The 17,710-nt window shown below is 29.5% G+C and overlaps 1 protein-coding gene across 1 annotated transcript in view; it reads right to left on the bottom strand.

Moving 5' to 3' along the window:
- LOC124419252 overlaps window positions 1-17,710 on the bottom strand; it is a 118,411-nt gene that overhangs the window by 77,596 nt on the left and 23,105 nt on the right. The window contains exons 2-3 of the mRNA XM_046947877.1: window positions 10,867-11,025; window positions 7,040-7,225 (exon numbers count right to left, since the gene is read on the bottom strand). Coding sequence (XP_046803833.1) covers window positions 7,040-7,225; window positions 10,867-11,025 — 345 coding nt within the window. The remainder of the gene's footprint in view (window positions 1-7,039; window positions 7,226-10,866; window positions 11,026-17,710) is intronic.

Below are 17,710 nucleotides of genomic sequence, written 5' to 3'. Positions count from 1 at the left end.
GGAAGAAGTACGAAGACTTAAAAGATTGCATATTTTAGATTTGCCTTTTAGATAGAAACATCTTGTAAATATTAAAAATAAAATGTAATCTATTTTGATACTATTTAAATAATTATAAATATGTATGTATGTGTACATAATTTTTATTGTTTTTATAATTCAATAACAACTGTTATTCTTTAAATATTATAAAATTTGCTTATTGTTGTATAAACAGATTGTAAATAAAGAAATTGACAAAAAAATGTAAAATAATTTTTCTTTTTTATGTATATATGCAATATAAATGACTAGACTGTGACAAAAAAATCTTAAATTATTTAAAAAAGTGAAAAATTGTTTAAAAAAAATCCTCCCAAAACAACAACAATTAACTAATATCAAATAAAAACAAGTATGAATATAAATATATAAATAAAGGCATTTTTGTCAAAAGACGCTATATAAAAAACTTTTTGTAGAATTGTACCTTTAAGGGTTAATAAATAGGATCATAAATTTTTATTTTTCATAAAGAAACTTTTATGTTGAATTTTGGAGCTGCGAATTATGGCCCCAGGTAAAATGGTCCCAAAACATAAAACGAAATATGACCCCAACAAAGATATAGGAAACAAAAACACGAAATTTTTGTTTTTTATATGTTTTTTGGGCGTATTTCAACATTTTTACATTTGGAGTAATACGGCATTTTGCAAAAAAATAAAAAAGACCCCAATGTTGTGAAATGAAGAAATACCCCCCAAAAAAAAACTTTTTATTCTTTGGGGCTAATTTTCATTATTAAATTTTGTAAAATAAGTGAAAAACATATAATAATTAGGGTTGATCTTTCATTATGACTATTTTTTATTATTTTATAAAACATCAGAACATTATCGCGTGATATTTTAAACATAAAATACAACAAATATTATTACATAAAATATTTTTTTATTAAATCGGGCGATTTTATAAAAAAAATTATTTTATATAATAATATTTGTTGTATTATCATAAAATGTTAAAAATTACCAAACATTTTTTGAAAATACAACAAAAATTATTAAACATTAAATTTTATAAATATATTAGGATATATTTGAGGTGGGGTGTCATAATGTCCATTGACGTTATGACAAAACAAAAAGTTTCAGAGTGTCCATGGAAGTTATGGCAATTTTTAAAAGTGTTATAATGTCAATTGACATTGTATCACTTTTAAAACAGAACTGTAACTAAAAATTTGTAAAGAATTTAAGAAAGGTAAACTCTTACCCCCAAAGGAATTTATCCTAAATTTGGTGTATGTTGCATTTTAGTTTCCATTCAAAAAGTGTTCTGGATAGCCGGACTTCGGCCGGGCTCAGGGGTTTTAAACTATGGGGTATTTCAAATACCGGCTTCGCTAAATTAAGCCTTTTTTGATAAATAGACTCTTTGCAATCCATGGACTTTATGTTACATTGCTCATAAGCATTGTGACACTTTTGAAATTGTTATAACGTGCATGAACACTAGACTCAATTTAGTGAGTCATAACGCCTATGGAGATTATGACACTGGACTTCATTACACGCTACCTATATTTGAATTAAAATTAAATGGGGTGAAATTTCATTTACGTTTTTGGGGTGATTGTTCATTACGAAAAATTTACCCAATATTTGGGCCCACTTTTCATTTCAACCTTGGGGAGATTTCTCATTAATTTTGGGGTGATTTTTCTTAAAAATGTTAGGGTTATACTTCATAATGAATTTTGACCCCAACATTGAGGCAATTTTTCGTTTTATATTTTGGGGCCATAATTTGCAGCACCTTGAATTTTACCTTAATTCCAAAGTATTTAAGCAATTTATTGATAAAAAACAAAATTTTCTAAATGAGGAGTATAGATCAAACATGGGCCGATTCTTGTTAAATTTGGGAAAATTATATATTTTTAAATAACTGTTAGTTTTGTTGAGTTTCATTGCGATACAAATAGTTACAAGTCAATTTCAGACGTTTAAGACATTTTTGAAAGGGGTTTTGTATGGGGGCTAGGGTCAAATAAGGGTCGATCATTACGAAAATCTGCAGTGTCATTTATACTTATATAAAACTTATTTGTGCCAATTTTTAGAGAGATAATAGTATATTTGACGTAATTATGGCATAGGCTTTTTATACCATAATTATCGGGAGGTACGGTTGTACGGGGGGTAGGTGAAATAATGGACCGATATCAACCACTTTCAATAGGCTTCGTCCCTGTGCCGAAAACATGCTTGGTCTAAAAACGTGCGGCCTGCACGTTGCGCACAAGGTTTACATAAACAGCCAGCCGGACAGACGGACGGACATGTTTTAATCGACTTAAAAAATGATTCTGAATCGATCGGTATTGAACCAATATTTTTGTGTGTTACAAACATCAACACAGACGTATAATACCCTTCCCACTATAGTGGCGTAGGGTATAAAAATTAATCAATTAGAATAAAGTTTTACCTCAAATAAATGTAATTGTTCAGATGATAATGTCCTGTTGTTTTGCCAATAAATGTTTAAATTAAATTCTAAAATTCCCATAATACACCAACTATATACGCGTTTACTTTCAATTGCATATAAGACCAAGTACATATGTCTTAACATAGTCAAACCAGTCACACATCTGAAATTTTAAGTTCTTCTTTAAACGAGATACAGTGCACTCGCGGTAACGTGCACTGAAGTTAGTTTCTTATGTGAAGTGAATCAGTCGGAATGAGTGTAAAAAAATCTAAATATTTGTAGTTAAAAGAAAAGGCTGACATTTTAGATAGTTTGCAAAAGGGAACAAGTGTGACTAGTTTATCAAAAAAGTATGCAGTATTAAAAAGAAACAAGTAAGAAGTTATAGTCAGGCGATGCCGAACATATAATACCCTACACCTGTATATGAATAAAATGTGATGTAGTTTTCATAATAAAGCATTTAAGCATTGAATTGTACCTTGACTCAGATATACTAAAGCCATTAATAGTTTAATAAAACTGTGGATATTTAAGTAAAATTTTGATGGGGGCTTTTTAGAGGGGCTAGGGTCAAATGAGGCCCTATAATTAAAAAGTTTATCAGGGTCATCAAGACTAGTATAGAACTTGGTTTTGCAGCTTTATGAACTTAAAAGCCCTATTTGGCGGGTTCAATTCTACGGGGCCTAGGTGAAATAATGGACCGATGTTAACCATTTTCAATAGCCTTTGTCTACAGTACCATCATGTGCCAAATTTCATTGAATTATCTCCAAAATTGCGACCTGTAGTTTGATTACAATGTTTACAACCCTTTTTGGGGGGTACAGTTGTGTGGGGGCTAGGTGAAATAATGGACCGAACTTAACCATTTTCAATAGCGTTCATCCCTGCGGCAATAGAAGATAATGTACCAAATTTCATTCAATTATCTTTAAAATTGCGGCCTGTAGTTTGATTACAAGGTTTATATAGACGGACGGACATAGCTATATCGACTCAGAAAATGATCCTAAGCCGATTGGTAAACATTAAGGTGGGTAAAGGACCAGTATTATTGTGCGTTACAAACATCAGGACAAACCCAATATATCCTCCCCACTAAAGTGGTGTAGGGTATAAAAAGAAGCAATTTTGAGTTGGGTAAACAACACATACCAAGGACAACCGGACCAAGGACCCATAGAACAGAACCCCCCGAAAAGGGCTTCTGAGCTCATAATTATGTTAAATATACAGATATTACGATAAAATACGCACAACTAAGTTTTATAGAAGTCTTGATGACCCTGCCAAATTTCATAGAGATCGGGTCATGCTTTAAAAAGTAAGTTAACGAAAACTAAAAATATATTCACTTTCTGTGGACTATAACAAAACGGAATTGGTATATGAGAACCCCTGCATTTTTTTGGTGTATCACTGTGAAACTATTTACACAAAACCAAAATAAGCATTTTCTCAGTATTTTTTATGTCCAGCTTTTTAAAGCCCAATGTCCATCTTTTTGCGAATCGGAATCTGGCAACCCTAAGCCTAGCTTAAGTTAGAAATCATAAATGGCAACTTTTTGATACTTTTTTTGTTTTTAAAAGGTACTTTTGGAATTTTGTCTAATATTGAACCCAGAAATATGAAATTAAGTATGTAGAGTCTGAATTAGGTGAGAATTTCAAAAGATACTTTTGGAATATTATATAATATTAAACCAAGGGACATGAAATTTAGTACGTAGATTCGGAATTAGATGAGAACCCATAAAAGGTAACTTCTTGGTGCTTTTTCGTTTTTCAAAAGGTATTTTTTGAGTTTTCTATAATAATGAACTTAGAAACATGAAATTAATAAAATTCGTACTGACTGTTTTATAACACATCATGGTGAAGGGTATATAAGATTCGGCACAGCCGAATATAAAACTCTTACTTGTTTAATTTAATTTCTTTTCGAGTGAGCCAAATATATAATATACATACATTTGATACTAATATTAGCATCATACAACACATATAAATATTTCAAATATTCGTTTGATATTGTATGGCCTTTAAACTTTGAAGTTATTTTTTAAAAGACATAAGAGCTGATTGTAAAAAATGGAGTATACAGAATTGCTCTAAATGGCCTCTAGTTTCAACTTATTAAAATTATTAGTGTCCGACCGAACGTTCGGGTACGGGTTCGGAGTATAAAACTTATTTGTGCGAACTTTCATCGAGATACATTTATATTGTACAAAATTATGAACTTGAAAGCGTAATATTATGGATATTAGACGGCACATGGTGAAATTTTGAACAGGGTACCAAGCTTAACAGTCGGAGCAACATTGGTATCAACATTAAAAGTCATTTAAAAACTCGAATCACCTAAAAATATTTCAGTTTTTCAGTTCTGACATAAACATACAATTTATATTTTTTAAAATCGTTTATTTTTTGATCCGGAAAAGATATTTCTCTGAAATTATATGTGATTTTTATTCACTCTTTTGAAAGTGACCAACTACGTTAATTTTTTTTTCAAATGCCTGAAATTATTGGAGATAAAAGGACAAAAAATGTCAAGCGTTAACAAAAATTAGTGTCGATGGTGCCTTTCTAAAGCTAAGTTCACACCTATTAAATGTTTGACGAAAATGACGTGACCAGTAACAAATCTACATTTTGATTTCTTTTAAATATATATTTATTTGCACAAACATAACATATCTTTAACGATATATTTCGACAATATTTTCAATTACAATGGACGTCCAATAGTAGGTATCCTCTTTATTACGAATGTCCAATAATACGAATGGCAAAATTGTTGCATTGTCTACTCTATAGTACGAATAAAGTCACAATTTTTCTGTTCGATAGTACGATTAACGCGTATGAATGAAGTTTTTATTTTATCATTTCGGTATCATTCACCTTTAGATTAGTAATTTTGAAATGTTTTGTGTTTTTAAAAGTCCTATACGCGCAATTTACTGCATGTATATTTACAAATCAACAATTATTTAGTGTAATTAATTTATTTTCTTGTAATTTCGATGACCAAAGAGAAGAAATTAAGTTTAATGATATCGCCAATGAGAACAATATTGAAAGCGCTGTTATTGAAAAGGTCGTAGGAATCATTTTACAAAGTAATAAACAAAGAATAAATAAGAAGTGAAACGCTGTCAAAAAGTACCTAAGTCTACTGTCAGTCGGTAAATAACTCTAAGAATGTATTAGTAGAATTCTCAAGCCAACATAGTTGCAAAAAATCGGATTTAAAAATTAAAAAAAAAAAATATTTCATTTGAATTTATATTTTAAAAGATTCTTTAAATATTTTGCAACATAATTTATCTATAAACATTATATATGAACGTATCTTTGCTTTTTAATCTGCAATATTGAAATAATAATTAAGTTAGTTGAAATATTTTTTTCTTGTACCATACGAAAATTTACAACATTGTTCTTTTTTCGTTTTAATTTCAACAACAAAAATTAAATATCAAAAGAAAAAAAATATTTTTTTCGTTTGTAAAAAATTAAATCTTTTCGGGCTATTAAATATATTTAAAGTGTGCAAAAAAATAATAAAATATAACGTTAAGTGATAAAAAATATTTTCAAGTTCTATAAGCCACGAATTTTCGCGACAAAGTTTTGAAGTTTGTAGAGAGAGTAAGTTTCTTACATATGTGTTGGAGTTACACAGAACTCGTCTGTGAGAAGAGCGTAACGTTGTTGTTGCAAAAAAATGACAGCGTTTCACTTCTTAGTATTCAGTGGTATGTAGTATGACTCCACATTCCAATGGGATTAAGCATTACTATATGTGATCCTTTAACTATTCCAAGTTTTTAAGAGAAAATTTTAAATTAGAGAATTGTTTTTGAAAGTATATTCCATTCAAGTTTCTAATTAAAGTTTTATGTAATCTGAACATGTCTTATACATTTTAGAACAGATATGTACATGCAAATTGTCCTGGCACACATGTTTTTGAAAACATGAAAATTTAAAACCTTCTATATCTCATTTCAACCATTGGACTCACGATACTTTCATTAACAATTCGTATACGTAAATATGTCCCTTTTATGCCTGTTTATGTACAAGAAATTTGAAATAATATATATTTATTATATTTTGTTTCGTTATGTATTTTTTCATGAAAAATAAAACAAAAATAAATAAAATCCTATATTTTATGTGTATTATTTGAATATAAACATACAAAATGTGTTGTTCAATAATACGAATTTTTCGGTATTACGAAAGGGCCTGACACTATATATTTCGTACTAGTGGACGTCCACTGTACAAAAAACATGCAGAATCAGAAAAAAATTTACAAAAATTAGTGGCTACGTCTTTTTCGTCAAATATTTGATCGGTCTGAACGTACCTTTACAGTCTTCCACAGCGCTTCTTCACAAATATTGCACTTTAAGATTATTGAAAATAAAAACTTATTTTTCAAGTAATCCAAAAATAAATTTAAAAATATTCACCTTAAACAAGTGTAATTATAAAAATCCTTATTTTAATGATGATATAATAAATACCTTTTTAACCACGTCGAATACTGAGAAGATCCTTCATCTTCAATTAGTTTGTGATTCGTAGGCACAAAGTTGTCATCGCTGACATCTGCGTATGAATAGTTTTTAGCTTTGCCAGAACGCTTTGATATAGAGCCAACAATTTCATTAGATAAATAGCTCGAGAGTAAGTATTCATTCATCTTATACCTGAAACAAATTAATAACTTTAAAGTTTAAGATGGCGACTGCTAGAATAGAATATGGAACGCATTAAAAAGGACTTTAACCCATTTAATTTGGGCTGTATTTATACCCAACACCACTTTAGTTGTTAGGATATATTGGATTTGTGCACAATACTTTAAGGTATAACAATCGACTTAGGCTCATTATTATAACTTGCCAATAACTAAAGTTAGGAAGTTATCGTACAGATAATGTCTTTTTCGTTATTACAAGTCAACTTTAGCTAAAAGTGTCCGATAGGCTAACGGAAAGATCATATTACCTTTAACTTTAACGTAAGCTTTAATTAGTTTTTTTTTTTAATTTTAATAAAAAATTAATTCAATGCCATTTTTTTGATGAAAAATATTATTAACGGCTAAAAGTATGCTACGGTTTTTGTATATTAAAAAATTATGTATATTATGTAAGTTTTCAAAATAAAACATTTAAGTTGAATTGTACCTTGCCTTAGATATACTTAAGCCATTTGGACGAAAATTTGTAAACGTACAGGAAGAGTGATAGAATTAAATTCTCCATTTAAGATTTGAAAATGTGCTTTTGGAAGTAATTAAGAACTGCAGTTTAAGTGCCATAACGTTTGATATATAAAAAACAAGTTGGGATAATGATTACAATTTTCTTTTCTAATTACAATATCTTTTTATTTTAATTAAAATTTTTTGCAAATTACAATTATTTGTAATGTGCAATTGAGAAATAACCAATAAAAATTATTTGTAATTCTAATTGAAATGTTGGCAATTACAATTATTTGCAATTGAAGAACTTCCTTATATTTACATGTAATTTGTAATTGTAATTCAGGACACTGCTTATATTGTTTGTAATTGGAAAAACTTTAATTACAAGTTATTTGTAATTTTTAATTCAATTACAATAACAAGTAAATGTAATTGTCAAAATTCAATAAAATAAAAATAAATTGTAATTTATAATTCTCTTTCCTTCTTCTCATTAAATATGTCCAAATAACTATGAAATGTATCATAATGCCTTTTTAAAACGTATTCCATACTTTCCTTAAATGTTTTGTAACATAAAAGGCATTTTTTATCATTAAATACTATTCAATTGTCATCATTAATTTTTTCCGTGCTTTAAACAAAACATTTGAAAAAAGTCGTACACCCGCTACACATGTGCATTTGCCGCTGTCTCGCTGACGACTAAACAAGAGAGAATAAGAATATGTGTTGTTAGTCAGCATAATTGTGCTATAAACTGACAAAACCCTGATCTAGTCACTCCCACACGAAAGAAAAGTGTACTATGTGGTAGTGAGAGGTGCAAAAATTGCACAAAACACGCGCCATAAAAAATAATCTCTCACACACAAAAATCAAAAGTTTTCCAAAAAAAGTTTCCTAATGTGAACCAGTTCTAACTGATATTGTATTTTGATTTTAGTGTGAGAGAAAAAAATATCAACCATCTCTTTCTCTCACATACAAAATCAAAAATTTTTCAACAAAAGTTTCCCAGTGTGAACCAGGTCTTATGGTTTTGAGTTGAATAATGATCTATATTTGTTTCTTGCTCTCAAATAAATGTTGTACTCATAGTTGCCAGGTGATTTGGGTGCAAAATCGCCAAATTTCGAGAAAAAATCGTCAATTTGTTATAGATAATAAACATATTTGATGATGTTTCTACCAATTTTTTATTCTTTAGTTTAACCACATCTTTATTAGTTTCGATTAATTTTAGTTATTATCAGGGAAACCAAAATATGCAAATGCATGTTTTTGTGGTGCGTCGTATGGACTCATGGATAAGATATTTACACGTTTCAGACCAATTTGAGAATTTTGGCATCGATTTGTTAGAGCATATTTTTGCATATTTTACCCATAAGAGCATAATTTTGCATGATTTGACTTTTTAGCATATTTAAGGCATATTTTCGAGTTTTAAGAGCATATTTTACTCTTTTAGTAAATAAAAATAAAAAAATAAAATTCTATTTTATTATTTTTTTTGTAATTTTTTTGCTATTTTACAATTTTGAAAAAAAAATCGTTATGTTATACTTTTTTATTCAATAAAGCATTAAATTTTAAATCGGACATAAAACTGATTACTTTTGATTTCATGAGACCAATCCATTTTTATAGTTTAAAAAACTAATTATTGGAATTTATGACAACACCGATTAAAATATCAGTTTAAAAGCTATGAATACAATTGGAAGAAATGTGTTAAACTTTGTTGTTTGAAATATGTTTTTTGGGGACCAAATGGTTTCATGTTATTTATTGGTTATCTGAACTTAAAACGGAATTCTATTATACTAGTTCTTCAAACTATGAGATGAAACATTTATAAAAAAATGTTGTAGGATATAGATTATGATTACAATTTCAGTCTTTTTGAGCTTTTCAATGTTAAAAAATAATAAAAAATTTTATTTTTGGAGCATATATTTTAAATTTTAAGAGCATTTTTTGAGTTTTTTACGGCATATTTAAAGCGCTTAAACACTTTTTTAGAGCATGTTTTCGGTTTCCCTGGTTATTATTATCTACATAATTTGACAAATACACTTCAAAATTCCTTATATTAAGTTCTTGAGGAAGAAATGAAATAGGACTCCAAAATTGTGTAGTGAAAAAATACCCCAATTTGTGTTTTTTATTTTTGGGCCACTTTTCTTTAAATTTCATTTTCTTTACATTTAATTAAAATGTTAAATTTTTGAAATTATAAAATTTTTCCAAAAAAGCATACAAAAATTTGAGGTAAAATTTAATTTACATATACGAAAAATTGGCTTCAAAAAATAACTCCCCAAAACAAAAATGTAATAACTCCCTAAAAATTTGTTCAGAAAACAAAAACAACGAAATTTGGGGATATAATTAGTTTTTGGCGAATTATATCACATGTAAAATGGGGAGTTATTTCATTATGAAATATATCCTCAAAATTCAAAAATGAAATAAATCCGTAAATATATTTTTGGGGAGTTATTATACCCTACACCACTTAAAGTATACCAATCGGCTTAGAATCATTTTCTGAGTTGATTAAGCTATGTCTGTCCGTCCGTCTGGCTGGCTGTCCATGTAAACCTTGTGCGCAAGCATAGGCCGCAATTTTCAAAATAATTGGATGAAATTGGGGTGATTTTTCTTAAAAAATAGGCGTCATGAAATAACTCCCCAAAACAAAAATGAAATAAGTACTCATTTGGGGACTTATTTCATTAGGAAATAATTCCCAATTTAAAAATGAAAAAAAGCCCCAATGAAATGAAACAACTTTCAAAATTAAAATGAAATAATACCCCATTTTTGTGGATTTTTTATATGAAACAAATCCGTAATTTTAAAATGAAATAAGTTCCCATTTAAAAATAACAAATTATAGAACAAGTCGGTTTTATAGACATTTCTAAGAAAATGTAGTTTGCTCATACTTTCGAGTAGGACTTCAATGTTTAATACATTTCAGTTTAATCGCTTAATAAAAATTCTCTTAATAGACGGCCTGCGGCCGGGCGCAAGGACATTTTTACTCTATGGTATGTCCAACAACGGCTTCGCTTAATAAATATTTCCTAAATAGCCGGCCTACGGCCGGACGCAAGGACTTACCTGTCTATAATATGACCAACATCGGCTTCGCTTAGTAAAGATTTCCTAAATAGTCGGCCTAAGGCTGAACACTCTTGATACAGGGAGAGTGTATTCTTAGCGAAGCCGGTGTCCAATGTACCCCAGAGGATAAAACCCTTGTGACCGGCCGAAGGCCGGCTATCAGAAATATATTATTTTATTTCGTGCGATAACAGTAATATAATGAAATAACTCCCCAAAAATATTTTAGGGATTTATTTAATTTTTGAATTTTGAGGAATTATTTCATAATGAAATAACTCCCCATTTCAAATGTGAAATAATGCTCCAAAAAACGAATTAAATCCCCAAATTTCGTTGTTGTTGCTTTCTGAACAAATTTTTAGGGAGTTATTTCATTTTTGTGTTGGGGAGTTATTTCATGACGCCTAAAAAATGTTAGGGTTATACTTCATAATGAATTTTGACCCCAACATTGGGTCAATTTTTCGTTTTATATTTTGGGGCCATAGTTCGCAGCGCCATTTGGATCACTTTTCATATTATCCTTGGGGCAATATTTCACTTATTTTGGCGTTAATTTTTATTTAAAAATTGGGCCTTTATTTCATAATGCAATATTGCCCTAAAACTAGGGCTACCTTTTCTTTATGTCTTTACATGTTTTTGAAATGTGTTTTTTAACATATTATTGAGAAGTTTTTTCTTAAAAAAAATTATAAATTAAAAAAATATAAAAATAAGGCATATAATAAGATCTAAAAACCTCAAATAATAATAATAATAATAATAATAATAATAATAATAATAATATATGTATATGTGTATGTATATGAAATTTTTTATAAAAAATCTTTTTTTTTTTAATTTCGAGTTAAAATAGTAAAATCGTCAAAAAGCTATTTTTGACAATAAAAATCGTCAAAATGAGGATAAATCTGGAACAGTGAACAGTGCACAGTTTGGTAGAATTTTTTGGAAATAAATCTGGCATTTCTAAACGGCTGATCCGATAGGGATAAAATTTGGCGTGAGCGTAACCAAGGAGTATTCGAGTTTAAGTTTTGAAGATGAACCCCTCAGATGCCCCAGGGACGGCGGTGTGGCGGCTCAAAGTAGGGTACCTACGACATGCAAAATTTTTAAACTCGTGCCATTTTTTTGTTTTTCATCCAAATACAAAGATTTTTATATTTTCTCTTGTAATATTCAAGTTATAGGCATTTAAAAATTTAGTAATACAAAATTTACCATACCTTGGTCCGCCTTTTTTTGCATACCGGGCGTAATTTTGGACCAAACGGATACAACAACGGAAGACAACAATAATATACAAAATATTTCAGATCAATATCATTTACAGATCCAAAAATATACGTTTTTCAATTCAAAAAATTTTAGATTTTTGTCGTTTTTTTGCCAAAAATGTGTCTTAACTCTTTTATTAATAAAAAAATTCTTTAAGAACATATCACAATTTTATAGTTTTCTAAAAGGTATCCTATTTTTTTAAAATGTTGTCATTGAATCCTTCCGAATATGACCTATTTTTTATCAAAACATCAACTTTGGGCGACAAAGGGAAAACTGAAAGCAGTTTTGGAAACCTCAATACGATTTCTATTTCCAAAATTATTATTCCCAGCCCTGAAAGAAATGTGGACCCTATGGGCAAAAAAGTAAAAATTCCATTTTTGGGAATTGTGGGATGCCCTTTGACCTTTTCAATTTTCTTATTTGAAATGACAAATTTAACAAGCGTTGAAAATTTCATTGAGTTTTGTTCATAAATAAAGATTTTGTCATATATTACATATTTGTTTAATTTATAAAAGTATGATTTATATAAAAAATTTAATAGGGTCGCAGATATCTACAACAATTTAGTCCACATTTATCCCTTTATAACATTTTTTAGTTAGATATGGAAATTCTCGACCCTTTACAAAAAATTTCAAGCCAATATCTCAATTACATTCAAAAATATGTTCATTTAAACCTGTGTTCTTTAATTTCATCTTTTTCATATTTTAGTATTAAATATAACAGAACATATTTAAATCTTATATTTACCTATTTTCTATTTGTTTGCTTATCCTTATAATTGAAAGATCCCATTATGCTTAAATTTTCAGAAATTTATAACTATTTTTTACCTCAATTTTTTCGACAGATCATTTCGTTCTGTTTCGTTTATGATCATGTAGGTAAAAATATAATTTCGTTTCATTCACTAATAAGAAATATCAATGACTGAATTACAGGTTATAGTAATATAGTTCTAAATGTTAATAGGTAGACAATTCGTAATTTTTTACTTTGGAATACCTGTATCGGAAATGACAAGAATTGGTATATAAGTAAACTTCTCAATGAAGATTACATTAAAGTACGAAGAGTTGTGTTCCGTTTTATGGAGTGTATCTTCAAAAGGGCCAGAAAGAATTGAAGACATTTCAAATTATATAAAAACTACATATAGTAGAAAAGTAGACAAAACAGGCATATCAAAAATTAAAAACTTTTTGATGTAAAAAGTAAGTCTGTGGATGGAAATCAAAAGAAATTTCGATTAAAATTTTGTAGTTGGATGGAAGACTTATGTTCAAGGTAAAAAAAGAGGGTCACACAAAAACTTTTTTCAATATCAAATGATATACATTTAACTGATACATTTAACGAAATGCTGAAAAAGGAAAACCAACCTATGGATACCGTACATATTGCAACTATTCTTCCTAATGTATCACCAAAACGATTTAAGCGAATAGTGGAAAGTATACCATCATCACAATCAATTTTTACTGAAGAGGAAGCAATAGCGCTTATGTTGGAACTGGGTCTAAGTCCAAATAAGTACCAAATATTAAGGAAAGCTCTGTATGAAAAAGGACACAATATATTACCATCATACAATATATTACCATCATACACAATATATTACCATCACCTATTGCTGTTAATGATGTGGAAGCTTGTATTGATATATCATCTTTGCTCGAAAACACAGCATCAAGAATTGTGTCAGACTTTTCAGAAGACCAACTAAGGAAAATTCATAACTGTGATGTTGTCTTAATGTGTAAGTGGGGATGTGACGGTTTATCAGCACTTCCAGAATACAAACAAGCTTGTGGAAGTCGGACATTAGCAGACTACAAAAGTGTATTTATGTCATCATTGGTGCCATTACGAATTCGTTCATATTCCCTTAATCCATCATCGTTAAGCATCGGAAATTCATTTGAAGATATAAGGATCAATACAACTCCGGGTTCAAAAAATTTTTGTAGACCCATTGGATTTGAATATATAAAGGAGTCAAAGAAAACAACAAATGATTTAGTGGAACATTTAAAAGATGAAATAAATGCACTGGAGCCCATTTGCATAAAAATAAAGTAATTCTCTATTAACGTATCATATCAGCTAAGCTTAACAATGATTGATCGAAAGGTCAGCAATGCCATAACAGAAACTTCTTCCTTCTGGAGATGCTCAATATGTAATGAGAAAAAGTCGCAATTCTCAATTATAAACAAAAGCAGAAGTATTAATGAAGAAGTCCTATCTTTCGGAATTTCACCACATCATGCCAAAATACGATTTTTGGATTACTTTTTACACATAGCATACGACCTCAAATATAGAAGTGTGCCAAAGAATCTTACTAAATCAACAAAAAATAATGAAGAATTAAAAGAACTGAGAGCTGCGGAAAAAAGCAAGAATCCAAGAAGAATTTAAAGTTCAGATGAGATTAAACATCGACAAACCACTTCCAAGTTGCGGTAGTACAAATGACAGTAATACGGCAAGAAGGTTTTTTTCGTGATTTTGAAATTACTTCAAAAATAACTGGAATCGACAAGGAGTTGCTTCGAAGAGTTAACACTATTTTAATGGCACTGAATAGTAAACATAAAATTAATTGAAATCGATTTGAGGATTATACATCTGAAATTTCTAAATTAAGGAGTGAGATCGAAAAATTCTTAACACACGTTTTTCATTACATTTTTCAACCAAAGTATTATTTGATTTTTTTGATCAAGTTACCTTTGAAAAACATGTTAGTTATTATGTCTAATGTCAATTATATTAATTTTTTTTTAATCTGATTAAAATGAGTGACCAGAAAAAAGTGCGTACTGAAATTATTAAATATTTTCAACTAAACCCAACTTGGTCTTACAAAAAGTTGGCCAAACATACAAAGGTCTGCCGTCAAACTGTTTCCAATGTTATTAAACAGTACCGGGAGAACTTGTCAGTTGATAGAAAACCTGGTTCAGGTAGAAGGAATGGTCCACATGATGTTTCTAAAGCCAAAAAAATAGAACGCATTTTTAAAAGAGCTCCCAACACATCCGGTAGGAAAGCAGCTGGGTTAGCTCAGTGCTCGGACTATTTGGTACGAAAAGTTAAAGCAAATGCAGGTTTAAAAACAAACAAGGCTCAAAAAGTTCCTGACAGGAACGCTGCTAAAAATTTAGAGGCCAAAAACAGAGCACGGAAATTGAAGTCAAGTTTTATAAAAAATATTCTTGCTGCATAATGGATAACGAAACGTATGTTCTGGCAGATTTTTCGCAACTTCCAGGTCAAAAGTTTTATGTTGCTGATGCTCGAGGGAATGTTGAAGAAAAGTTTAGGACCCAAAAGCAGACAAAATTTCCCAGAAAGTTCTTGGTATGGCAAGCAATATGCAGTTGCGGCAAAAGAAGCCAATCATTTGTTACAACGGGCTCTATAAATACCGAAATTTACATCAAGGAATGTTTACAAAAAAGGCTGCTTCCATTCATAAGACTTCATAATGTGTCCACTTATTTTTGGCCTGACTTGGCATCCTGTCACTATGGTAAACAAGCCCTTGAGTGGTACAAGAACAATAATGTGGTATTTGTACCAAGAGAGGCAAATCTTCCAAACTGCACGGAGCTAAGGCCAGTGGAGAGATATTGGGCTCTTGTTAAAAGAGAAAAGAGTACAAAAAAGGTGTCCAAAAGTGTGGTAGATTTTAAACGGAGATGGACTACATGTTCGAGCAAAGTGACAGAAAGCACTATAAAAACGTTAATGCAAGGGTTTCCGAAAAGGGTTCAAAATTTCATCACTAGTGATTAAAACTATAAAAATATTTTTTTTTTGTAAATTGTAATAATAATTTGAATCAAATAAAAAAAATAAAGCTGTAAGTTTAGTGGTTTCTTTTTTATAAACATATATGTATGTTAATAATTTTTCGATCTCACTCCTTACTTGTATCTCTGTATCCATGGAGGGAACTAACACCAACAGTACAGAAAGTATTGTGTCATGGTCAATTAATAATTGAATCGAATATTCTTCCACTTGGAGAGTTAACAGAATAAGCCCAGGTAGCGAGGAATCGAGATTTTAAGCATGTTCAACTTTTCAGCTCAAGAAAATGCTCCAGGCAATCACAGAATGAAGATATTTTTAATAGTTTACTTCTATCTTCTGATCCTGTTCTTTCAACTATGCGAAAAAGATGGATTTGTTATGAAACTCTATCATCTCAAAACGAGGAAGATTTAAAGGACTTATATTACCTTCTGGATATGTATATAGATATGACAGATTATTTTATAGAAAATAAGTAGTGTTAGGAATTAACTATATAAGTAGGTTGTAACAATTAATTGTATTATGTTTAAGATAAACAGTTCGAATAAAAAAAGCTATTATACTAACTGATGAAATTGTATTAAATTGTGTTTTATATTTCGGTGGGCGGGAAAGGTGGTTTTGTGTGGGGTGATTTAGGTGTTGTTGTGCGTGGCTCATAATAAAATTATATTTTTTTATTGTATATACAATGTTATAGTCTTTAATAAAATAATTAACTAAATAATTTTTAAAAATTGTCCAAATATTTTATTCAACACCAAATGTATGTTCTGTCATACTTAATACTAAAATATGAAAAAGATGAAATTAAAGGACACAGGTTTAAATGAACATATTTTTGAATGTAATTGAGATATTGGCTTGAAATTTTTTGTAAAGGGTCGAGAATTTCCATATCTAACTAAAAAAAGATATTAAGGGATAAATATGGACTAAATTGTTGTAGCTATCTGCGACCCTATTAAAATTTTGATATAAATCATAGTTTTAGAAATTTAACAAATATGTAATATATGACAAAATCTTTATTTATGAACAAAACTCAATGAAATCTTCAACGCTTGTTAAATTTGTCATTTCAAATAAGAAAATTAAAAAGGTCAAAGGACATCCCGCAATTCCCAAAAATAGGAATGAAAATCCCAAAAATGGGATTTTTACATTTTTGCCCATAGGGTCCACATATCTTTCAGGGCTGGGAAAATACTTTTGGAGTAAATGGAAAACATATTGAGGTTTCCAAAACTGCTTTCAGTTTTCTGATCCCAGCTTTGGGATTTTAGAACATGTCGCCCAAAGTTGAAGTTTTGATAAAAAATAGGTCATATTCGGAAGGACGCAGTGGCAACATTTTCAACAAATAGGACAAGTTTTTTACGCCAAAGCGTTCTGCGTAAAGATACATTTTAGAAAACTATAAAATTGTTATATGTTTCTTAAAGAAAATTTTATTTTATTAATAAAAGAGTTAAGACACATTTTGGGCAAAAAAAACGGCAAAAAACTAAAATTTTTTGAATTTTTAAATTAAAAAACGTATATTTTTTGGATCTGTAAATGATATTGATCTGAAATTTTTTGTATATTATTGGAAATTTTGTTGTGGAATTGCGGGATGCCCTTTGACCTTTTCAATTTTTTTCTTATTTGAAATGACAAATTTCACAAGCGTTGAAAAATTTCATTGAGTTTTGTTCATAAATAA

This window comes from Lucilia cuprina, chromosome 4, assembly GCF_022045245.1.
Source record: "Lucilia cuprina isolate Lc7/37 chromosome 4, ASM2204524v1, whole genome shotgun sequence".
In the NCBI taxonomy this organism is placed as follows: Eukaryota; Metazoa; Arthropoda; class Insecta; order Diptera; family Calliphoridae; genus Lucilia; species Lucilia cuprina.
Note: the sequence above shows the minus strand (reverse complement) of the source record. Positions and strands in the feature narration are given on the sequence as shown.